General features: G+C 43.5%; 1 protein-coding gene across 2 annotated transcripts in view; it reads right to left on the bottom strand.

Moving 5' to 3' along the window:
* Nucleotides 1–14,660: 14,660 nt before the first annotated feature.
* The window catches only part of STARD7 (StAR related lipid transfer domain containing 7), a 28,908-nt gene continuing 17,186 nt past the window's right edge, over nt 14,661–26,382 (bottom strand). Inside the window, exons 7-9 of one of the 2 annotated variants that reach the window (XM_038561379.1) lie at nt 23,642–23,726; nt 22,645–22,794; nt 14,661–14,981 (exon numbers count right to left, since the gene is read on the bottom strand). In XM_038561379.1, the coding sequence (XP_038417307.1) occupies nt 14,884–14,981; nt 22,645–22,794; nt 23,642–23,726 (333 nt within the window). In that variant the 3' untranslated portion in view covers nt 14,661–14,883. Of the gene's footprint in view, nt 14,982–19,386; nt 22,795–23,641; nt 23,727–26,382 lie in introns of those variants that run through there. The other variant, XM_038561380.1, reaches the window with a different exon arrangement.

Here is a 26,382-nt window from a genome sequence, read left to right as displayed (position 1 = left end):
TGAGCTCTCGCTCTCTCACACATAAATAAATCTTTAAAAAAAATTTTTTTTTTTAAGATTTTATTTATTTGTTCATGAGAGACACAGAGAGAGAGAGAGGCAGAGACACAGGCAGAGGGAGAAGCAGGCTCCATGCAGGGAGCCAGATGTGGGACTCGATCCCAGATCTCCAGGATCATGCTCTGGGCCAAAGGCAGATGCTCATCCACTGAGCCACCCAGGCGTCCCCCAAAAATAAAAGTGGGAACTACTTCTCCCCACTTTGCAGATGAAAAAAACCAAGGCGAGAGATTGTTTCCAGTGTGCTTAAGGTGGCTGTCCACCCTTCCTTTCCCAGTGAGGTTGCTATCTGTGTCTCTGCCCTCGGCACCAGGTGTGGAACTGGAACCCAGGAAGTAGGTGCGAAGTTCTGTGCCTCTTGCCTTGCTTTCCCTGCTTTGCCTCACCCAGGCCTCATCCCAGGGGTTTCCATCAGCCCTAATGTGCAGGTGAGGGAACAGGTGCAAAGATGGGAAGGGAGTCCTGTAGGGTGCAGACTAGAGCAAGGGGCTGGATAGGGTAGAGGACAGGTCCGGTGTAAGCCTCCTAGAACAGCACTCCCTTCCTTCCACTTCTTGACGGAAACTCTCTTGCCTCTAGGGCAACCACAGTCCCTGGAGGGCTCCCACAAGAAGCCTCCTGCAGGAACTGTGCTGAGCAATGAGGCATGGGACAGCTGACAGCCGTGGTTCCTGTGGGGCAGGGTCGGGGGCAGGTCCCAGGGTTGCTGCTGGGCTGGTCCTTGGTCGTCTCCCACTTCCCCATCCAGAGCCTCAGAGCTGGAGGTTACTATATCCTGGCCATGGAGGGAATGAGTACTGGAGCATCTAGAGCACTGGGGTGGCCACATGGGTCTGGGGAACATGGAGCAGCCGGGAAGCCTGGAAATTTTGAGGCTTGGAGGTGAAGCCAGGCCAGGCTCCCTAATGCCTCGACCCCATGGGGGGCCAGGGTTGCTCCCTCAGACTGGATCTATGCAGGTGACAGGGCTCAGTGGGGAGGAGATCCCACAGCCTCCATCAAATAAGCGAAACAGAAACCGCTAGCATAGCTACAATGAGGCACCTTCCCCTTCCCAGTGAGCCCTCGCTGGGCAGCCCCCTCTTGGAGTTGTGGCTACTGAGTCAGCCTCAGCCGCCTCCCTGGAAGGTGCCAGAGCAGCGCCCCCTCGCCTGCCTGCCTGGCTGTTGTGGAAATTGAATGAGTTGCCTTCGGGAAAGGCACATGAAGTGCTGTGCATGTGTAAATAATGTAAAGAACTATGGAACAACAGACTCGTGACCCAGTGGCTAGACCTGGGCCACATCTAACCATGAGGAAGACTTTCCTTATCCTCAGCAGCCATATGCCCAGCTAAAATCCCAGGCTCTACTACACCAACCAAGCTTGTAAAAAAACTGATACTATTTTTTTAAAGATTTATTTATTTACTGGGGGGAGGGGAGAGGCATGGGGGAGGGAGAGAGCAAACTCCCCACTGAGAGCAGGGCCCAACATGGGCTCGATCTCAATATTAATCTCACAATCCTGAGATCATGATCCTGAGATCATGACATGAGCTAAAACCAAGAGTCAGGCACTTAACCAACTGAGCCACTCAGGTGCCCCCCAAAAATGGATACCATGAATACTCATTCAATAAAATAGAAAAATAGTATTCTTAGAATATTAGAAATAGAAAAATAGGAGGCTTCTTAAGTCTAGCAAACATCATACTTAATAGTGAAGTTGCAGGGTCATTCTCCTAGAAGGAAGAACAAGACAAGCTAGCCTACAAGAACAGCTGCTGGGCTGAATTTTGGGGGTCCTGGCCTTTCAATGGCACAAGAAAGAGATGTATAAGAAGAACATAAACCATTGTTCTCTGTAGAAAATATGACTACCTGTCAGAAGACTCTAAGAGAATCATCTGACAAATATTAGCACTTTATAAGGGGAAATCAATAAGGTAACCAGAGACAAGACCATCACACCACAATCATTGCTTCCCTACACACACACACACACACACACACACACCCCAAACAAAAAAACCAAAACAAAAAACAAAAACTAATGGGAACCTGTAATAGAGTTTTGCCATTCAAAACATTAACAAGGGATCCTTGGGTGGCTCAGCGGTTTGGTGCCTGCCTTCAGCCTAGGGCATGATCCTGGAGACCCGGGATCGAGTCCCACATCAGGCTTCCTGCGTGGAGCCTGCTTCTCCCTCTGCCTGTGTCTCTGCCTCTCTCTCTCTGCGTGTCTCTCATGAATAAATAAATAAAATCTTTAAAAAAAAAAAAAAAAAAACATTAACAAAAACTCTAAGATCCCAAGAAACAAGCTTAACAGGAATATACAGACCTACAAGAAGATAGCCATAAAATTTGGTTGAAGGACATGATAGAGCTAAGTATACAGAGAAGTATGGCATGCCCCATCACAAGCATTCGACATAAAGATGTGGAGTCCTAGCTGACTGGATCTATACATGCATTACGACCCAACCAAAATCATGAGATGTTTTAATGGGACCTGACAAACCGGTTTCCATATTCATGTAAAAGAGAAAATGAATAAAAATAGCAAAGAAATTTTTGAAAATTAAGGACAGGGATCCCTAGGTGGCGCAGCGGTTTAGTGCCTGCCTTTGGCCCAGGGTGCGATCCTGGAGACTTGGGATCGAATCCCATGTCAGGCTCCCGGTGCATGGAGCCTGCTTCTCCCTCTGCCTGTGTCTGCCAATCTCTCTCTCTCTCTCTCTCTGTGTCTCTCATGAATAAATAAATCAAATTAAAAAAAAAAAAAAGAGCAAAGAGCGAGGACTTGTCCCACTTGATATAAAAATAAATTATAAAAGTCTAGTGGTTTTTTAAAGTGTGATTCTGTCACAGAAATACATAGATGGAGCAATGGAACCGATTAGAAGGTCCAAAAGCCCACTTAGTGGCATCTGGGTGGCTCAGTGGTTGAGCGTCTGCCTTCAGGCTCAGGCCATGATCCCAGGGTCCTGGGATTGAGTCCCTTGTCAGCCTCCCCGCTGCAGGGAGCCTGCTTCTCCCTCTTGCCTATGTCTCTGCCTCTTTCTGTCTATGTCTCTCATGAATAAGTAAATAAAATCTTTTTAAAAAACACAAAACAACAAAAGCTTACTTAGCAGCAATGGCATCTCAAACCAACAGAGCAAAGACTGGACTCTTTCACAGACAGCAATAGTACAGCTGGCTATCTACTTTTTCAAAAATTTTGATCCACATCTCATATGCACAAAAATACATACCATGTGGAATAAATCACTTAAACTAAGACCAAAATATGCAAGAGTTAGGGAAAATACACACAATATGTTTATAGCTTAAAAAGCCATAAGCAAAATGCAGAACACGAAAACCCCATATGAAAGAATTGATAGATTCAAACACATAAATTAATTTTCTTTCCATCTGATCGGACTCACCATAAACAAAGGTAAAGAGCAAGTGACAGACATGGAGAAAACAGTTTAAAAAAAAAAACAACAGATAAAAGGTCATTATTCACTCATTCATTCATAGGACAATTAATTTAGTGGTGCCATTCTGTACCAGGCGACTGTCCTGGGTGCAGGACACGTTAAAGAAATGACAAAGTCCCTGCCCTCCCAGTTCTTACATCTCATGGAGAGGGGCGAGAGGGGCGAGAAAAGAAGGAAACAAGTAGCATGTTAGATGGCAGTCACAGAAAATAATAAACAGGGAGGAAAGGGAGTATGAGTAAAGAAAACAAAGACGTAAGGCCCTTCAAAACCGAATAAGAAAAAGACAAAGAACACAATAGAAAAAGGGGCAAAGAAGAGCAACATAGGATTCTCAGGTCAAGGGATGCAAGTGTCCAGCAAACACACCACCCCTAGGTTGCACCCACAGGAACAATGTGATGGTGTTATTCACTCGGTGGGTTGGCAAGCATTCAGTCCCCAGAGGGCTGGCGGGTAACCTTGTGCCCTTTTGGTGGGAGTGTGCACTGGTATTCTTTGGCGGGGGACGGGGGTGGTGCAATTCGGGTGGACCTATTCAGATGTTGAAAGCAAATGCCCTTTGACCCCCAAACCCCTCCTCTGGGTACTACTCTGGAAAGAGAACTGTACAAAGATTTCCAATCCAGCAACATCTGTTGCTGGAGGGAAAATGGAATACACAATTTTTACAGTTCTACCAAGCATCTGTAAAAGATGAATGAGGCCAATCTACACACACCGAGACAGAACAAGCAGAAAAAGAGGAGTTACAAATAAGGTCCTATGGGAGGATACTATTTTTATAAAAAAGAGAAAGCTCTATGCTCTATATAAACATAAATATGTGTGAAAACACTCTAGGAGAAAAAGGCTGGTTACAAACCAAGGAAAAGTGCTAAACCACCCCAAGGTGGATGGTGGTGTGGTGAGAGCTGCAGGGGCAACATCCACTGGGGCCAGGCTGGGAAGCAACCATCTAGGAGTCTTCCTCAAGTGGGTTGTGAGGGGAAGGGGCCCCGAGGTCTGCTGCAGGGATGTGGGCCTGGGAGTTGCTCTGACAAGGGAAAAGAATGCCAGTGTTAGTGCTGAGAAGGGGCCAGGCCAGAGAGGAGATTGCAGGCCCTGAATAGGCCAAGCGGGTAGACTCTGGTCAGGTGGGCTAAAACAGGCCCCCCCACCCCACCCCACCCTGTGACCCCAATGCACACATCTCAAGCCAGGTGTGCCCCAGCCCCTGTGCTAGCTGACCCTGCCTGGGATGCCTTTATCCACCCCTCCCAGGCCCCTCCCTCAAGAATTCCCTTAGGCCTCACCTCCTCCAGGAAGCCTTCCCAGATCCTCAGGCTGAACCAAGCGCCTCTTCCAGAGCCCAGGCTCACCCCTACCTTCATGAGCCCCATCAGGAGACCCTCCCAACACTTGGGCCTCCCTGAAGTCAGGTAACAGGGTCTTGGCAGCTTTACTTTGCCTACTCTTAGCTAAAGCCTGGGCAGAGCAGATCCCACATCGTGTTTACTGGATAGACAAGTGAGCTATTTGCCCTGTTCTTCCTTCATGTTTGGTTTCACTCTTGGGCAGGAGGCCTCCCTGGAGTGGCTGGGGAGATTTAATCCCCATCTCTCCAAAAGGCAACATTCCTGTCCTTTCACCTGCCCTCTCACCCAGTGGTCGGCTTCTGCCCTGGATGGGAGCCAGGCAGTGCGGGGGAGGGGAGGTTGGGGGTGGGGAGGTGGAGGCCTTCTGGGAGCAGGATGTGATGACGCCCACGCAGCCCAGGGTCTTTTTTCCGTGGCTCAGAACATGCTGTACCAGGTGGCCGCCTGTGCTGGGAGCCACCTTGCTTCTCACGGCCCCTTTCTGCTCACATCCTGTTTCCACCCCTCTGACACCCTGGGCCCCAAGCCTTGGGCCCCCACCCCCGCCTGCTGGGTTTTCACATGGCCTTTCCTGGGTGTTCTAGGAGCACAGGCTTCTTGTTTTTAACTCCTGGGGGCTTGAAGGAATTTGCACTTGATGCACTTGAAGGACTCTGCCCTCCTGAATGAATAGTCTTAATGTGTCCACTGTCTCAAGGGGCGAGCTCAGCTCAGAACAGGATCAAAGTGTAGGGGAAGCAGCAAGAGTCAGGGTCATCAGGGCCAGAAGGCTGGGCTCCAAGGCAGGTTCTCCCACCAACACACCTGTGACTTTGGGCAAGGCCCTGACATGACCTGAGCCTCACTTTCCTCAGCTACCAGAAGAAAATCCAAGGGGGGGTACCCACTAGTGAAAGCCAGCAACAAAGATACGCACTCTGTGCCCTTGAGACCCCAAGTCCTTTGTCCCCCCAAGACAGAAACCTTGTCCACCACACGCACACACATCCCACACTCATTTATCACACAACAGTTGCTATTTTCCCTAGTTGTCACAGAAATCAATCAACACTATAGAAAACTGAGAACAAGTAGAAAAGAAGGGAGAAGACAGTGAACCACCTTGGTTCATTGTTGGAGTTACTCCCTCCCTAGTTGTGAGCCCTTTGCAATGAATAAGCTTGGTGAGAAAGGGCAGGTAGGGAAATTCAGTACTGAAAGCAAGACTGTTAGCCCCACAGGGCCTGGTAGGAAGCCCCAGGCAGTGTGCCCTGCCTGCCCATTCTCAGGCAGCACATGGAGGCCCTGCCCCACTCCTCCTCTCCCTTCCCCTCACCTGCTGGTCCTCCCCCGTCTGGCCGTGGAGGGCAGCCCTCCCAGAGCCACTGTAGCCTCTCCTGTCATCAACATCTCTCCTTGCAGGGCAAGTCCAGGGGCTGGAAGCCAGGCAGGCCCAGGAGGAGGCCAGTCCTGACAGGGAACATAGCACCACACTTCCTATGGTGGACGTGTCTCCAGACACCCCCTGCCAGATGCACAGAGCCCTGCCCTCCTCAGCCCTCCCTCAGTAGGGCAGAGCCACACCACCCATTCCAGACAATGAAATGTCAATTCTGGCCTGGGAATCACATTGGGATTTTTCCAGTCTTGCTCTCTTCCTTTGCCTTTTTGCTGGGGAGGATCCCTCATTCTCTAGGCAGTGCAAAGACATGAGGGATGTCTGTAAGCAAGCTCTGAACCTTCATTAATGTGTTCAGTGGTAGGCATGGTAGGATGGTTGTGCACCATAACCCAGCTATCCTGCCTTTTGCTGGAAAGCTCCACATTTGTTTCACTGGGACAAACCCACTCCCTGTGGCCCTGCTCCTCTGTCCCCCAGCCTCCATCTCACATCTAGATCTATTAAACCCTTCTGCTTCCTATCACCCCCCACCATCCGGGGCCTGAGCTTCTCCTTAGCCTTTAGACAATTAGTCATGTGCAGCCTGTTCACCCCACTCCTATGGATCCTGGACAGTGACGGGTCCTCTCCTATCTGGCCTAAGGGCCAGTGCCTTGGGGACAGCCCGACTTTTCCCATATAGAAGAGCAGCTACCGCTGGCCCTAACTTTGACTGCCGTCACCGGTCTACCCTGGTCTGGGCTAAGTTCAACAAGGGTGGAGGGGGCGGAGGAAACCCCTCCTATCACATTTGGGCACTGTTACTGCCCACACACTTGGCTTCGTGGTTGTTTTTTCATTTATCATCACCTAAGCATGCCCCCATGTCTCAAGCACCTACCCACAGGAACCAAAGATACTTGCTTCTGTCCACAGCACTTCCTGACTTATCATGTTAACTCCTCCTGCCCCCTGCCAAGTCCTGAACTCCGTTCTTTCTTTGTCCTTTCAAACCCGACACCTGGGGAAAAAAACCTAATATTGTCTCAATCCAGCTCTTAGCCTTGTTAGCTAAATGCTGCTGGAGAAAACCACCATAATGTGCCCTTGTCTTCCTTTCACTCTCAGGGGTCCCCTGATCCTCATGACCCTCTCCTGCTTCTTGGCTGCCCAGCTACTGGGCTAGCTGTGCTTAGAACATGAAAATGGAGGGGTGCCTGGGTGGCTCTGTCCGTTAAATGCCAGACTCTTGATTTCATCTCAGGCCATGATCTCAGGGTCTGTGTTCAACAGAAAGTCTGCTTGAGATTTTCTCTCTTCTTCTCCCTCTACCCTTCCCTCACCCCCTAAAATAAATAAATAAATAAATCTTTAAAAAAGAAAAGAACCTGAAACTGGTAAACCAGGATGGACAAAGCAAGATTGGATCCCTACCTCAAAACTCCTATCTAATGGAGTAAATACCTAAATATAAAAGGTTAAACTATAAAGCTAAGACATAAGCATGTAGGAGGGCATCTTTTTTACTTTGAGGGAATAAAGATTTTATTTTTTTAAATAATTTTTTAAAAATATTTTATTTATTTATTCATAGAGACGGAGAGAGAGAGGCAGAGACACAGGCAGAGGGAGAAGCAGGCATCATACAGAGAGCCTGACGTGGGACTGTATCCAGGGTCTCCAGGATCACGCCCTGGGCTGTAGGCGGCGCTAAACCCCTGCACCACCGGGGCTTCCTGGGAATAAAGTTTTTTGTTTGTTTGTTTGTTTGTTTGTTTGTTTGTTTTGGAATAAAGATTTTAAAAGCACAGATCATAGTTGACAAAATTATGGATTTGACCATATAAAAGGTATAGATCTCAGCTCAATAAACAACATCATAGACAGAGTTACTAGATGAATGACACATTAGGAGCAAATGTTTGCAATGTCTATAACACAACAGTTATTGTATATGTATTATATTTTGTTTCATAAATAAACTATTAAAAATCCTAATTGAGCATATACAAGGAATTTTTGTAAATCCAGAAGAAAAATAAAGGAATTATAGATAAGTATCAATAGAAAAATGGATATAGCCATAATAGGCAATTTGTATAAGGGAAATCTGAATGGTTAACAAGTATATAAAGAAATACTTAGGGCACCTGGGTGGCTCATTCGAAAGATCCGACTCTTGATTTCTGCTCAGGTCATGATCTCAGGATTGTGAGAACAAGTCGCACATCTGGCTTCATGCTGGGTGTAAAACCTGCTTAAAATTATCTCACTCCCTCTCCTTCTGCCCCTCTTTGGTACTCATGTGCTTTCTCTCAAAAGAAAGAAAGAAAGAAAGAAAGAAAGAAAGAAAGAAAGAAAGAAAGAAAGAAAGAAAGAAAGAAAGAAAGAAAGAAAGAAAATGAAAAGAAATATTTAAACTCCCTAGCAGTTAGAGAACTCAAAAATAAAACTATGAGATATCCATCTTTACACCATCCAGATTAGCAAAATAAAAATAAAGAATAAAAATTAGAGAATACCAAAAAAAAAAAAATTAGAGAATACTAAGTATTGGCAAGGATATAAGGAAAGAAATATGGTGATATTTAGTCAAAAAATATACTCCAGGGGCACCTGGATGGCTCAGTCAGTTAACCTTCAGCTCAGGTCATGGTCCCAGGATCTTGGGATCAGCAGTGAGCCTGCTTCTCCCTCTCCTTCCTGCTCATGTTCTCTGTCTTCTCTCTCCTCAAATAAATAAAATATATTTTTTAAAAATATACTTCATTGGCAAAATCTCATTGTATCTTCACTCTTAAAGAAAGAAAAGCACAAAAGACAAAAACCAGAAAAACATTCTCTGTAAGAGATGTAAGATAGGGTAAGATAGTGTGAAGAGGAAAAAAAAATAGGAAGGAAGGGAAATGACACTCCCATTCTGCCTCATATGAAACACAAAATAATAATCTGTAGTGATGGGGATCCCTGGGCGGCTCAGCAGTTGAGCGCCTGCCTTCCGCCTAGGGCATGATTCTGGAGTCCTGGGATCAAGTCCCGCGTCAGGCTCCCTGCATGAAGCCTGCTTCTCCCTCTGCCTGTGTCTCTGCCTCTCTCTCTCTCTGTGTCTCTCATGAATAAATAGATAAAAAAAATTTTTTTAAATCTGTAGTGATGATACAGATGTAATAATATAGAACAAAGAATAATTGGAAATATCCACAATATCAAATGTGAATCTTACCTCACACCATATATAAAAATTAACTTCCACAGATCATGAACCTAAATGTAACACCTAAAACTATAAAGTGTCTAGAAGGAAACATAGGAGAAAACTCCTATCCTTGTGTCAGGCAAAGCTTTCTTAGAACATAAAAGCACAAGGGAACCTGAGTGGCTCAATTAATTAAGCATCTGCCCTTGGCTCAGGTCATGATTCCAGGGTCCTAGGATTGAGTCCCACACTGGGCTCCCTGCTCAGTGGAAAGTGTGCTTCTCTCTCTCCCTGTGCCCCTCCTTCCTGCTCATGCTCTCTCAAATAAAAAAATAAAATCTTTAAAAAAACATAAAAGCACAAAACACAAAGGAAAAAAATTAATAAGTCGGACTTCATCAAAATTATAAACTTATGCTCTTTGAAAGATACTGTTAAAAAAAAAAAGGCAAGCCACAGACAGGGAGACAATAGCCCCAACATGTATATCAAAGGACTTGCATCTCAAATATACAACTCAACAATAAAATGATAAATAATTCAATTTTTTAAAGATTTATTTATTTATTTGACAGAGAGAGAGAACATGTACGAGAGCACAAGTAGGGGGAGCAGCAGGCAGAGGGAGAGAGAGAAACAGACTTCTCGCCAAGCAGGGAGCCCCATGCAGGAACTCGATCCCAGGAGCCCTGGATCATGAACCTGAGCCGAAAGCAGATGCCTAACCAACTGAACTACCCAGGTGCCCCCCAAATCAATTTTTAAGGTATTGAATAGACATTCCTCTGAAGAAGATCTACAAATGGCTAATAAGCACATGAAAAGATGCCCACCATCATTATTCATTGGGGAAGTGCAAACCAAAACCACAGTGAGATACCACTTCATACCCACTGGGATGGCTAGAATGAAAAAACAATAACAAGTATTGAGGATGTGCAGAAATTGGAACCCTCATAAGTTGTCAGTGTGAATGTAAAATGGTACAGTTCCTTTGGAAAACAATTTGGCAATAACTCAAAGATAAACAGAGAGTTACTGTATAACCCATTAATTCTAGTCCTATGTATATAATTAAGATAGTTTTTTAAACATATGTCCATACAAAAACTTAAAATTGAATGTTCATAATGGATTTATTCATAATGGTCAAAAAGTGGAAAAAATTCAAGTGTTCAGCAAATGATAAATGGATGAACAAAATGCAGTATATCTGTACAGTAGAATACTATACAATCATGAAAAGGAATGAAGTATTGATAAATGCTACAGCATGGATGAACCTTGAAAACATTCTGCTAAGGGAAAAAAGCCACTCAAAAAGACTATATGTTATATGATTCCATTTACATCAAATGTTCCATAGAGCCAGAAAGTGGATTAATGGCGGTCAGGGACTAGGAGGAGGGATGGGGTAGTGATTGCTAATGGGTCTGGGGATTTGCAGGGGTGGGATGGGCAATGAAGATGCCTGTAATTAGATAGGGGTGATGGTTGCACAACTTTGTGAATATGCTGAAAAACACTAAATTGTACTTTTTGATAGGGTGAATTTTATGGCATGTGAATGATGACTCAATATTTTAAAAGAGGAGAAAAAAATAAGATTTGTACATTGTAAAAACTCTTATGGTATGACAGAACACAAACAACCCAATAAAAATTAACAAAAGATTTCAAACAACACCACAGAAGATTTATGAATGCCAATAAGCACATAAAAATGCTAAACATCATTAGTCATTATGGAAATGCAAATTAAAGTATAATGAGCGACAACATGGATGGACCTAGAGGCTATTATGCTAAGTGAACTAAGTTAGACAGAGAGAGACAAATAATGAGTGATTTCACTTATATGTAGAATCTAAAAAACAAAACAAATGAACAAACAAAACAAAACAGGAACAGACTTACACATACAGGAAATAAACTAGTGGTTACCAGAGTGGGGAAGTATGAGGGTGTTGGGGTGGCAAAATAGGTGAAGGGGATTAAGAGTAGCAAATGTTCAGTTATAAAATAAATAAGTCATGAGGATATAATGTAGAGCATATGGAATATAGCCAATAATTGCAATAAAGTTATTGGAATAACTTTAGGGATGCCTGCGTGGCTCAGTGGTTGAGCATTTGTCTTTGGCTCAGGGCATGATCCCTTGGTCCTGGGATCGAGTCCTACATCAGGCTCCCTGTGGAGAGTCTGCTTCTCTCTCTCTGCCTCTCTCTGTGTCCCGCCATGCCACCCGGGCTGCCCAATAAATAAAATTAAAAAAAATATATATTGCAATAACTTTCTATGGTCACTAGACTTATTGTGGGGATCATTTCATAATGTATAAACATCATCAAATCACTATGATGTACACCCAAAATAAATAGGATACTTTATGTTAATTGTATTTCAATTTTTTCAAAAGTATAATGAGAAGACTGGCCATAACAAGTTTTAGCAACAAGATGGAGCAACCAAAACTCTCATACACTGCTGGTGGGAATGTAAAATGTCACAATCACTTTGGAAAACAGTTTGGCAGTTACCTGCAAATATTTTAACATACACCCACCATATGCATGTGACTCAGCCATTCTACTCCTAGGTATTTATTTAAAACAAAAACCTCAAAAACATAGTCACACAAAGACTGGTACATATATGTTTATGGCAACTCTATCTGTAGTAGCCAAAAGCTGGAAACAATCCAAATGTCTCTCAGTAGGTGAATGAGTTAACAAACTATGGTATATCCATTCCATGGGATAATACTTAGCAATACAAAGGAACAAATCATTGATAAATGCAACATGGACAAATCAAGGATTGTTATCCCTGAATGAAAGAAGCCATAGGTAAAAATGGTACATCCTGTATGATCTTATTTATATAAAATCCTAGAATAAGTTAGTTATTTGATGGAGACAGGAAGCAGAGTAGCATTGCCTGGGGACAGGGGTAAGGGAGAGTCACAAAGGGGCACAAAGAAATTTTGTAGATGATGAAATGATGGCAAAATATTCATTATCTTAATTGTGATGATGTCACAGGTATATATACATGTCAAAATTGATTCAATTGTACGTTTTAAATAGATGCAGTTAATTGCACTTTGATTATACTTCAATAAAGTTGGAGGAATAAACTATATGAAGAAACAAACAGAAGCAGACCCAGGCAGATGTCAGACTGAAAACACAGGTTAGGGCAGCCAGGGTGGCTCAGCGGTTTAGCGCCGCCTTCAGCCCAGGGCTTCATCCTGGAAACTGGGATGGAGTCCCATGTCGGGCTCCCTGCATGGAGCCTGCTTCTCCCTCTGCTGTGTCTCTGCCTCTCTCTCTCTCTCTCTCTCTCTCTCTCTGTGCTCTCATGGATAAATAAAATCTTTAAAAAAAAAGTTATAAAAAAAAAGAAAACACAGGTTAACTTTGGCTCCTTCCTGAAACCCTACTTCAACAACAATTAAAGGAAGCAAAATTTAAGGCAAACCCCACACAGTCAAGGAGAAAGAGGAAGGACAGGAAAACTGTTTTGTGAACTGGAAAGCAGATGCACAAAACTGTAAATGGCTTAGGGTGAAACAAAAAAATGAATTGCTAGTCAGTAGTAGAGACAAGATGCAGGAAACTTTCAGAAAATAGAGCAAGAAAGCCAATGGCTGGAAAACAGGAGAAAAAAAAATAAGAATGTGAGAGGCCATTCAGGTGATCGTCTACTTGAATAGCAGGAGGGCCAAAAGAGAGAAGAGGGAAAATGAGATAATTCAAGAAAATTATCCAGAGTTGAAAGACAGGAATTTACAAATGAGGGCCCAACGATGGCACAATAGGTAAAAACAAGTCAGACGGAATACCAGAAACAAAGAGATCTCACAGACTTGGGGGCCAGAGGCCCAGGGAGGCTACACATCACAGATAAAAGGAATCAAAACATCTTCCAATTTGGCCAAGATTCTAAAGAAAAACTACTGCCAGCAGGTCTTGTTGTGCTCAGCTGAATTATACAGCTATGTGAGGATCTGAAAAATTGTACCTCTTGTGTACCCTTTTTCCTTGGACGATCATGGAGGAAAATAAACTAAGCCTGAGGAAGAATGGGATGCAGAGAACAGGGGATGGACATGGAAGGAATCCTTGAGGAAAGGGAAGGGAGACCTTCCAGTTCCAGGTGAGCATCAGAGGCTGTACCTCCCTCTCCTGGGAGGAGAAGCTGTTAATACCTACTCTGGATGGATATCAAGAGCTCCCAGATGTCACAGAGGGTAGGGCTGAATTTGTGATAAGAACACAACAAAGGGGGGTCCTTGGATGGCTCAGTAGGTTAAGTGTCTACCTTTGGCTCTGATCATGATCCCAGGGTCCTGGGATGGAGCCCCACATCCATCAGGCTCCCTGCTCAGCAGGGACCTTGCTTCTCCCTCTGCGCTCCCCACCCCCTACCGTTGTCCCCTTTCTTGCTCTCTCAAATAAATAAAATCTTTAAAAAAAATACGACAAACAAAGCAGGTGAGAAACCAAGTACTCTGTCTAGGCAAAAATAATGAGGTGTGCGAGAAAGAAGTGGTCATAGTGTCTGGTCACCTGTGAATACCATTTCCATGCTCAGAACAATTTAAATGCTAAGTAATGCTGTAACTAAAATTTGATATAACTTCTTTGGGAGATGAAGGAATGGGAAGGGTAGGAGGAGGGAGGAGGAAGAGAGGAATTTTCATATAATGCCTAAAATGAAAAGTTTATATATGGTGATAGTAGCATATTATTTAGAGACCTGGAAGAAAATGCTAATATAATCCCTGTGATACTGGTGGTCCTGGGAGGGGAAATGGTAGGGTAGAGGATTTCTCAACAAGCTTAATAAGAACTATGTGACTTTTTAAACTATGTGCACAAATGCTTAGATAAGGGGAACCTGGGTGGCTCATGGTTGACCATCTGCCTTTGGCTCAGGTAGTGATCCCGGGGTCCCAGGATCGAGTCCCACATCGGGCTCCCTGCAGGAGCCCTCTGCCCGTGTCTCTGCCTCTCTCTCTGTGTCTCTCATGAATAGATACATAAAATCTTTAAAAAAAAAAAAAAAAAAGATGCTTAGATAAAACTTCAAGAAAAATGTTATATACAGATATAAGGATAGAAAAAAGACACATTCTCTGGCATGTAAGGATAACAACTAATTTTTCTTTATAGTTTTATGTATAAAATAAATGCTTTACCTTTTTAATCACATAATTATTACTTCGGGAAACAAAAGAATATGAAGGCAAGAATCCGAAAGAGTGTCAAGCATGTTCTCAGTGATGAATCAGCATGACACATAGGTTCCAGACTGTTGGCAGATCTTGTGAATGGAGTCCCACTTCACCCTGGCCTGGCCTGGCCTCCCCACACAGAACGGACACTCCTTTGGTCCCCCGGGGCCGAACTATTTAATTCCATGGACTTCAGTGTCCACTCCCCAGCTGCTTCATAAATTTTTTGAAAGTCATCAGATATAGTGGGTCTTCAATGATTTCTTGCTGAATATCATGCCTTCTTTCATCTGTGCAGAAATACAGTAAAGAAAGAATTATAACAAGATGAAACTAATATGACCCTGTATACTAACTAACCGGAATTAAAAATTATAAATAAAAATAAAATAGTTATACTAGGAAATTTCGGAATTATAACAAGAGAATTGGGGCCTCAGCTTAGCTGACCAGCCCTAGGCAGCCCTGGTGGTGCTGAACTACGTCCTTAGACTGGAGCTGGACTGGCCACCAGGAGCAGACAGGCTGCTGGGGAGGAGGCAGCAAATCAAAGCTGCTGCCTCTTTGTCGCCACCTCCTTCTGTGTCCCATGCACAAACCCCTGGGCACCAGGCATGGAGCCTGTGGATCTCCCACTTTCGCTCAGCCTCTTCTTCCTACCAGCCTACTATATACACCCATACAGGTTGCAGTCATCCGACCCACTTCCTCTCTCATTTATTCACAGGACTTGATGTCCAACCAAGCTTTGAGGGAGGGGTAGCAGTGCCCAAATAGAACCACATTTAACTGTTGGTTTTTGTGTGATGTAAAATCCTTCCGCAAGGGCAAACTGAGAAGAGGCTCCCGGCAGGGCGGTGCAGCCCTGCCCCCTGCTGCTGCCACAGGGAAGCTACAGGACAGGTGACCAGGCCAGGCCGGGAAGCTTTTCTGGACTCAACCAGGGCCATTTTTTTTGACAAGTCATCCTCAAACGGAGTTCTCTGTGATTTCCCCCTGTTATAGATTAAATTGTGTCCCATCAGAATTCATATGTTTAAGTCCTAGCCCCCAGACCACAGAATGTGACCTTATTATTTCAAAACAGTGTCCTTGCAGATGTGATTAATTAGGTTAAGATGAGGTTAATACTAGGGGCGCCTGGTTGGCTCAGTCCGTAGAGCATGACTCTTGATCTTGGGGTTGAGTTTGAGCCCCTTGTTGGGTATATTGATTACTTAAAAAGAAAATCTTTTTTTTTTTTTTTAAAGATGAGGTTAGAGGGATCCCTGGGTGGCGCAGTGGTTTGGCGCCTGCCTTTGGCCTGGGGCGCGATCCTGGAGACCTGGGATCGAATCCCACATCAGGCTCCCGGTGCATGGAGCCTGCTTCTCCCTCTGCCTGTGTCTCTGCCTCTCTCTCTCTCTCTCTCTCTCTCTGTGACTATCATAAATAAATAAAATTAAAAAAAAAAAAAAGATGAGGTTAGACTGAACCTAGTGGGCCTCTAATCCAGTATGACTGGTACCCTTACAAAAAGGGAAAATTTGGATGTAGACATGCACACACAGGGAGAACACCACGTGAATGTGAAGGCAGAGATTGGGGTGTACCCAAAGCCACAGAATGCCACAGACTGCCACCAAGCACCAGAAGCTGGGAGAGAGGCCTGGAACAGATTTTCCCTTACAGCCCTCAGAAAAGACACTTGGATCCCGGACTTCCAGCCTTCAAAACCATAAGATAATACATTTCTGTTATTCACACCACTCACTTTGTGGTTGGTATGACAGCCCTAGCAAATCAGAATATCCACTGGCACTTTTTGCCTTAACTGAATCCAGTCTTTGAAGTGAGTATGTTTTAGCTATAATTTGGCAAAGCCTGCCAGTTGTCCCTTATTTCCATCCTCTCCTTCCTCAGCAAAATTACCTCTGAATTTTAACTAGGTACATGCTTGCTCCAAGTATAGATTATTTCTCAATAGCTGGGTATGGTCTTTTGATGAAGTTTTGGCCATTCATCTGTAAGCAGAAACAGTGTGGCATTCTGGCAAGTGTCCTCAAGGGAAGGGACATTCTCTTTTCCCCTACCCTCTTTCCCACTAGCAAAACACAGACAAGATGGCAGAGGCACTGGGGACTCAGCAGGCAATGAGCACAGTCCCTGCCCTCATGGTGCTCATCTGCCAACAAACGGAATCAGGTCTAGTGCTGGGCTCATTTAAGGAAAAACAATGACAGAAATAATAACACAATGCTTAGGTCTCACCCTCAGAGATTCAGATGCAACAGATGTTGAAGGTGGAACAAGATAGCAGGAGCCTGGGTCTGGAAAGACTGCAAAGTTACCAGCCCTCGACTGGCAATGTTCACAAGAAAACATTACTTTTGTTTCATATTGTGGGTTTCTGTTCCTCGAGGTTGAAGATAATCCTAACTCTCACACAGCAGTCGTAGGATATGATAAAATGCATAAACTTCAAAAACATCAATATTACTACTTTTAATCACCCACCCTACCTTTTTAGGTATGCTTAGGCTTTTATTTATTTATTTTTTTATTTTTTATTTTTTTTTAATTTTTATGATAGTCACAGAGAGAGAGAGAGAGAGGCAGAGACACAGGCAGAGGGAGAAGCAGGCTCCATGCACCGGGAGCCCGACGTGGGATTCGATCCCGGGTCTCCAGGATCGTGTCCCGGGCCAAAGGCAGGCACCAAACCGCTGCGCCACCCAGGGATCCCCTGATTAGGCTTTTAAAAGGAGATACTAACATTAGGTCATTTCTGTTATCCGAAAAAATTTTTAAGTACATTTGTGGACCAGAATCAACCATGAGGTTATTAAAAGCAACTGTGACAGGGATGCCTGGGTGGCTCAGAGGTTGAGCGTCTGCCTTTGGCTCTGGTTGTCATTCTGGGGTCCAGGATTGAGTACCACATTGGGCTTCTTGCAAGGAGCCTGCTTCCTCCCTCTGCCCATGTCTCTGCCTCTCTCTGGGTCTCTCATGAATAAAATCTCAAAAAAAAAAAAAAACAAAAACAAAAAACCAGCAACTGTGACAGTGTGTGGCCTAGCAGTTCTTTTGGAATAATGCTTCTATCAAGTAGCCAGAGGTTTGTAGGAACAAATATATTTTACATTAAGATCACATCCAGGGGCGCCTGAGTGGCTCTATTGGTTAAGCAGCTGACTCTTGATTTTGGCTCAGGTTAATGATCTGGGGTCCTGGGATCAAGCCCTGAGTTGAGATTACTTAAAATCTTAAGAAAAAAAATTTTTTTAAAGATCACTTCCATCCACATGCTGTAATTTCTTACTCTTTCAAGTTTATTAGAAATCAGAGTTCTCAGATTTTCATTCTGAAAGCAATTCCCAGATTCCTGTTCTACCATGCTGAGACTGGTTGCTACCTCAAGATGTCCCCAAGCATACCACCCTATCCCTTTATATCAACCCATGTGTCATGGCAGTGGTATATATCCCGAAGTTTCTAGGGAAAAAACACTTATGTTTCTGATACTCATAGAAAAAGCACCACTAATTAGCAATTGGATGTGGAGCTAGCACGTAAGAAGGAGGCTTAAACCATATAAAATTTAACAAGAATGGATAAAAAGAAAACCTATGTTCCAGGGTTCCAAGTCAATCACCCTGGGAAGGAATCTAGCATGACAGTACTTATGAGAAACCTAAGTGTGAAGACATGCTGCTAGGAGTCTTTGGAGAGGTCAAAGCTAGATCTGCATCCTGGCTGTTACTTCCTGTATGGCCCTGAGCAAGAGAATTCCTTAATATCTGATACCATTTCCTTGCTTATAAAACAAGGATAGCTACACTCACAGTGCTGTGATAGGATGAAATGAGGTCCTGCATGAAAGCATGAAGCATGGTGTCCAGCACAAGTGCTCAGTAATGGTGGCTATTATTAGCTGATCCCAAGCCCAACGTAAGCCAGCAGAGTGACAAGACTGGTGACAAATTATTAACACCTCAGTTTGTTTTCAAAGTGTACAGATTGAGATTGTAGCCTGTTTTAAAAATCTGATTGCATTAACATTCAATACTTACACCCTCACCAATTCTGATATAATCATTCTGGGGTGAGACCATGGCATGGGAGTTTTCAAAGCTCCCAGGTAGTCAAGTTTAAGAACCACTGCACTGCACCATACTACCAGAAGCACCCAAGAAGCTACAAACAGGCAGGCTACTGTTGACTTAGCTACTTAGCTACCAACACAATACAGGATACTGAATTGGATCCTGGATTGGGGGGGTGGGGGAGGGCAGTGTGCTGTTAAGTCATTTGGGGGACACCTGGGGAAATTTTAATATGGACTGAATTACTAAATATTAAAGGATGCCTGGGTGGTGTAGTCCATTAAGCATCTGACTCTTGGTATCAGCTCAGGTAGTGATCTCAGGGTTGTGAGATCGAGCCCTACATTGGGCTCCATACTCAGTGTGATCTGCTTAAAACGCTCTCCCTCTGCCCCTCCTGCTTGTACTCTCAAATAAATATAAATCATTTTTAAAAATTAGATATGCTATTTATGTGCTACTTAGTATGGTTACAAAGAAATCTTTATTATATCATAAAAAAGCATTAACATACACCTGTTCAGAGGGGAAATATCCTGATGTTTGCAACTTATTTTCAAAAGGTCATGAAAAGTACTCAGGCTACCATAACAAAATACCACAGACTGGATCACTTAAACATAACTTTATTTTTTACAGTTTTGGAGGCTGAAAGTCCAAGATCAAGATGCTGCCCAATTCTGTTCCTGGTGAAACACTGTCCCTGGCTTGCAATAGCTACCTGTTTCCTCACAATAGTAGAGGGAGAACAAGCAAACTTCTGGCATTTCTTCTAAGGGGACTAATCCCATCAGTGAGGGCTTCACTCTCACACCCTCATCTAAATCTAATCCCCTCCCAGAGGCCCCATCTCTAAAACTCACATTGGGCTTTAGGACTTCAGCATATGAATTTTAAGGAGACACAGTTCAGTCCACAGCAAAGTCTATTTATAAAGACAAAGCATACACTATAGCAAGTTTAACAACCAGCAAAGGTAGGGAAAGGGTATACAAGGTTTTATTATTACTTTCAATTTTTCGATATATATGAAATTTTTCAAAATAAAGAGTTGGAAGGACTTTTGAAGCTGCTGGTGACATGAAGCCTGGGAAAAGGTTAGGGTCACACGAGCACGGTCTTCAAAAATGTGAAGTATTATCCCATGAAAACATTTTCCTCGTGTCGCTCCAAAGACAGGGCTTGACCCACTTGACTCATGGGTAGATGCTGAGGTGACACATTTGGTTTCAATGTACAAAACTTCCTGAAAGAACTGTCCAACAATGGAAATGTTGCTCAGTAAGAACAGGTGCTTCTCAGTGGAAGTGTTAATACAGCGCCTAGAGAACCACACCAGGGATGTCACATGTAGGGGGCCTCTGCAACAGAGCAGAGGCCAGAACCACCAAGTTCCCAAATTTAAGATTATACAGATGCATGGGCACCCATAAACACACATCTAACAAGTAGTCTACAAGTAGAGATGGCTTTCCAGTGATCATCTTATAGAACAATCTAGAGAAAAGTGTTTTAACAGTTCAGGTGTACATTTGTATTCACCTACTGTTTCCCACAGGCAGAATCACACATAAACTCAAAACTTAGGTGATGCTCTAAAGTGTCTCTAACATATCAATTGCCTTGCAACAAACTGACACTCTAGCAAAACTGCCTTACCACCAAGCTAAGTGGGGTTTTAGCTCACCACCCTCCCTCTCCAGCCAGGGCCCTGGTCTGCCTCCTACACTAGACCTGGCATGCTCAAATCTTCTCCTTCTTTCCTTGCTCCAAGTTTCAGTGTCAGCAAAGCTCAAACACGGTTTCCTCAAGTTGATCCTTCTTTAAAAGCAAAGGATATGGGTTAGTAGATCAAGACAAGGAAGTAGAAATAGATGGTTTGCTTTCAGTTGCCAAACTGGTCACCTAGAAAGGGTTCATGGTCAAGGCAAGGTGGTTAGTTGTGTGTCAGCCCCTACCAAGGAAGACCACACCCTGCTACTTTCATGTGCCAGCCCTATGTAGAAATACTCTTCAACTTTCCGATCAGGAAGAAACAAGCAGCTCAATATACAAGATTTCCCACCATATGTCCAAAGACAAACACTCTTTTGTACCAATCTTTATATATTTATTCACACATTTGATAAAAATGTCACAGTTAGAAGTGAAATCATTACAATGACATAATAATTGTACAGACCGACTCCAAGTACAGAGTCGAGTTGCAAAAATCAGAACATGAGCAATACACAGCTCCTTAACGCCTGTGCATTCATACACTCTTGCCCACACCCATCCATACCCCAACAATCACAGGTATGTTCAGACATAACCCAGGAACTTTTCCCTGGCTTCTGTCAAGTCCTGGGGATGAGAAGAGAGAAATGATCAATGAAAAGCTGGGACTACTCAGCATATGTCTCTGTTCTGCCAATCACTGAGAGAAGGCAAGACACGAAACATGGGGGCAGTTATATCCTTGGCACAAAACTTAACAGGCAACAAAAATGTTGAGGGGTTTGAGTTAGTCTGAAGTTTAGATCCCCCTTTCAACACAAAAGGGTAGCAAGTGGGGAAAAAAGGGAAGAATCCATCCATTTACATTCTAGGGAAAAAAAGAGGTGGGAGTTATTTAAAACTTGATCCCTATTCTCCTGTCAGATTGCAGCAAAACCAAAGCAAAATCAGCCAGGCCAAACTGATACCATCTGATTGTGACTTTATCCCAACAGCATAGTTTGCTTTCATTTTAACTCTGAAAAGAGGAAGAAAAACTTTGCAGAGGAACAAGAGGTCACATAAACCACATCCCCATTATATTAGTATTTAGGGCAAGATTACATCTATCTGTTCACACGACTTGTCTACTGCTCTGAGAGCTCCAAGGGAGTGGCCCAACCCCCATTCCTCTGCCTTTAGCCTTCCAAGATGGACAAGTCTTCAGCATCCAGTCAAATCTGAAGTGTGAAAAATAATGCCTGAATCAAAACTGTGTTTTCTATACAGTGGGACTATGGAGAAATCCTATTCCACTTCCAATTCCTACTTTTTGACACAAAGGTTAAAAAAAAAAACCCTAAAGTGTGATGTTTTAAGTATCGCCACTAACTCTATCAAAACATTGATGACACCGAAAGCTACCACCTAAAAGGACTCATTTCCCAGTGTTCTTGGTGGATAAGCTAAGGAAGGAGGCGAGGCGATGATCCAAATATAGTGCATGAATACAGAACTGGCCAATGCAAAGGAAACTGCTTTGGGTAGGACGAGTCAATGGGGTGGTATTTGGGAGACACAGAGAAATTTCTTGGTACAAACTTGATGTCCCTAAAGACAGAAGCAGGGTGAGGACAAGGCACTTACACTGCCAAGCAACAGTTCACATCCATTCAACACTAGGACAGTTACCAAGAGCATTCCCAATGACCCCTCACTGGAGACTCAACCGGCCAACTGCACTTTCCAGTTGGACCTTCAGAACTGAAGGAAATCCCAAGTGCTGCAGAACCAATGGTGGGAACTGGAATGTTGGCAGAGGAAACTACTCAGAGGAAGCAAAAAGAAGTTGTCTTCTTCTGGCCTGAGGTGAGAGGCTTGTTCCAGATTAGCTCAGTGAAATACTGAATCGCAAAATGCTTGGCCTGAGAATATGACAACGCCCCCATGGATGCCTCCTTCTTCTGTTTTGATAAAGAGCAACAAGGGCTCTGAATGAAATTGGACACCAGTTACTGAGTTATCTTGCACTGGTGGTTACAGCAGACACCTTCTAATATGTGTTCCCATTCTGTAGCAGAAAAGGGACCAAGACAGGGCTAGAAGTAGCCTGTCCCTTCTTATCCCAAAGCCCTTCAAGCATACTCGATCCGGGCAGGGCCACAACTACCCTCATTTTTCCGCTCAGAAGACGGGGTGGTAGCCTTGGCTTCACTACTCGTTTCCAGAGGCTTGGACGAGATGTAGTCCTTTACTTTGATCTCCATGTTCTTGGCTTTCAAAGTGGCCATGTGCAGTTTCTCCAGGAAATCTGGCATGCCTGGTTGGAGAGAGGGAAATCTGGGTAGGCTAAAATATAAACCAAAAGTAGGCTCAAAATTAGAAGGCCCTATTTCTTTCATGGCAGGGAACCAATTCCTTCTTATAAAGATTACAACCTGATTGTCAACCTGTTGAGTGATAGTTGCCTCCCAAAATGTTTGGGGAGTGAAAAGAAGCCATGACCTCTGAGATCCTTTGTAAAGGGGTCCCAATCAAGCCACATAAATCCCAAAAGGCTTTTAGGTGATTAAAATCAGTTATCAGTAGCATAGCCTATTATTTGCCAATTTTACTTAAGTAAGTACCAAAGAGAAACACTTAATCTTCTCTCCATTCTCCTGAGGAATCAGAAGCTGTCTATAGAAAAGCAGAAGAAAATCATGTCAGGATGCTTTTTAAAGAAAGGAATTGGAAAGAAAAGATGGCAGTTATAGCTGTGATGTGTAGCCTTTCTCAAGACACGTGGTGGCCCCTTCTTCCCAATTACTGTCCTATAACGACCACATTTTCTACCCTAGATTTTATGGCCTCCAACACTATCTAAAAAAAGAAAAAATGTTAAATGCATTAATGTACACAGTCTGTGTTTGAGGAATTTAGCAAATGTTCTTCTTAAAACTCCCTTCTAGACACATGTTTTCTGGGACTCCCCAATTTTCATCCCTCCAAACCCCAGTTGGAGGCTTCACTATCTTCATAATATTCAAGAGACTTTGAAGGATGTTTAATTTCTCCAATAGTGTTCCCATGAGACAAGCACTAATCCTCTTGCTTGCCATTAAGAGCTAGAGAGAAACAAAGTGATCAACCCAGGTTCCAGGCCCTGTATACAAGTACCCACTCACCACTGGAAACCATCCAACTAACACAGTAGCGAGGAAACACAGTCTGGGGATTGTCACTGTATGTCAACAAGTAGTCAAAGCCATTCTGGAAAAGAAAAACAGCAAAAACAGTGATACTTGAATTACTCACCAGAGCTTCCACATCCAGTACCACAGAATAATCATGATCTCATTCTGGTGCCATTTTTTTACCCTGTGCAAGAGTTAATACTGAAAACTGCATAGGTCGCTATCTGTAGAAAGGCCAGCTTGCAAGGCTGACCCTCAGGTGGTGTTTGGGAATTTGGCTCCCAGAGTATTCCCAGTCGACAGTTAACTGGTAGAGAGGCTCCCTGTGTCGTCTGTTTGTACAAACACTACATCCACTTTATGCTAAATACTTGCTTTCTTTCTGGCGCATCTAGAATTTTGGTATGTGCTATGGAGAGGATCCCTATGTGACCAAACCCCAATAAAAAATCTTGGGTACAGAGCCTCCAATGAGCTTCTCTGGGCAGAAACATCATATACATGTTGCTGTATTTTTGCTGCTGGAAGGAGAATGTGCTCTGTGTGACCTCTTACAGGAGAGTGAGTAAGCAAGAGGAAGCCTACACATGGATTCCTACAGACTCTGTCTCTTCCCTCATGATGCTGCTGTGTACCCTTACTACATGACTATGATACATCTTAGTAATGAGTATAACTATATGCTGAGACCGGAGTCCTTCTAGTGAATTTTCAAATGTGGGGTGGTCTTGAAATTCCCAACACATACTCCCAAATGTTTACAGGTCTTAATCTTTATCAAAATGGTATAACTCTACTACTACTATGACTAGTAACTGCAAACATTTATAGAGCACTTAACAGTGTGCCAGGAACTGCTTCTAACTTGCAACAATCCTTTAATGTAGGTATTACCACTCCATTTTACAGAGGAGGAAACTGAGCACAAAGTTAAGTAACTTTGCCCAAGGTCACCTACATACTCAATGACAGCCAAGATGAACCCAGGATTCTGACTGCAGGGCCTATGCACTCATTCTTTGGCTCAGCCCTCTCATTGCCTATTACGGTGAAGGACAGGGGATTCAAGAGATTTCCAGGTGCCCCTGATCCTTACAGAGATCTTAACCAATTATGCTCCTCCCAACGGGGTAAGAGGTAACCACTTTTATGTCTGCCCTTTTTAAAGCAGACAGGTCACAACTCCAGATGGTTGAACTACAACTTTAAGTTCCCATGCTTTTACTCCAAAGTCCATCTTTTTTTTCCCCCGAATGGTTTTTTTTCCCCCCTGAATGGTTTAATCTTTTATTCATTTATTCAATATATGTCTAAATGTCTTCATGTCTGGCACTGTGCTAGGTGCTGTAGAGCACACAAAAATGTGCTAGTCCCTGCCCTCAGAGCTTTCAATTAATAGACTGGATGCCACAACAGAGACAGACTGAATACTATGGAAGTAAAGAGAGGAGAGAGGTAAAATCTGTACAGTGGAAATGGAACAGTATCTACCCGAAGGTTGGCTGTAAGACTAAACGAGTTAATACACATAAAAGGCTTCACTCTTCCCATAAAACACTTGGATTGGGGAGTCAGGTTCTCACTCACCCACCACTGCTTATATTTTAAAAAAGGAAACCCAAAACAATGATTATCCATTGGAAAAAGGAAGGAACTGAATGGAAGGAACAGGAATATAATAAACAAAATGACTCTGAATAGTTCTTATAAATTTGATTTTGGAAGCACAATTTTTTTCATAATCTAATAAAACAAAATTAAATTTTAAAAAGTGGTATCTAGGGATCCCTGGGTGGCGCAGTGGTTTGGCGCCTGCCTTTGGCCCAGGGCACGATCCTGGAGACCCGGGATCGAATCCCATGTCAGGCTCCGGGTGCATGGAGCCTTTCAACCCTCCCTCTGCCTGTGTCTCTGCCTCTCTCTCTCTCTCTCTCTGTGTGACTATCATAAATAAATAAAAAATTTTTTTAAAAAAAGTGGTATCTAGGGATGCCTGGGTGGCTCAGTGGTTGAGCATCTGCCTTTGGCTCAGGGCGTGATCCTGGGGTCCTGGGATCAAGTCCCACATCAGATTCCCCACAGGGAGCCTGCTTCTCCTTCTGCCCCTCTCTCTGTATCTCTCATGAATAAATAAGTAAAATCTTAAAAAAAAAAAAAAAAAAAAGCAGGATCTAAAAATCAAAAGTACAGTAGAAAACAAGGAATATAACTATGAGCTGAGTCAGTAGGAAAAACAAAAAGAGCACCTATTTCAAGTAACTTTATTATTTTTTTAAACAGATTCCATGTTTGTTTGTTTTTTTAAAGACTTTATTTACTTATTCATGAGAAACACAGAGAGGAGAGAGAGAGATAGAGACACAGGCAGAGGGAGAAGCAGGCTCCACGCAGGGAGCCCGACACGGGACTCGATCCTGGGTCTCCAGGATCACGCCCTGTGCTGAAGGTGGCGCTAAACTGCTGAGCCACCCAGGCTGCCCTTCAAGTAACTTTAAAACTCAATATTTTGTTTTTTTGTTTTTTAAAACTCAATATTTTGTACACTGTGGACACAACCTAAGGATACAAAAAAATACAAACTTTAAGTCACCACATCACTGATGATCTTGGTGGCATTATTCTGAGGTTGGTGTACGTGTATTTCAGGTTAAAGCAAATGAGTAGTTATGTTCAGGGTGATAAAGTGAGAGCTGAATTTTCCAGCACAGGAAAAGATGATAAATATAAAAATT

Source organism: Canis lupus, chromosome 17 (assembly GCF_011100685.1).
Source record: "Canis lupus familiaris isolate Mischka breed German Shepherd chromosome 17, alternate assembly UU_Cfam_GSD_1.0, whole genome shotgun sequence".
Lineage (NCBI taxonomy): Eukaryota > Metazoa > Chordata > Mammalia > Carnivora > Canidae > Canis > Canis lupus.
Note: the sequence above shows the minus strand (reverse complement) of the source record. Positions and strands in the feature narration are given on the sequence as shown.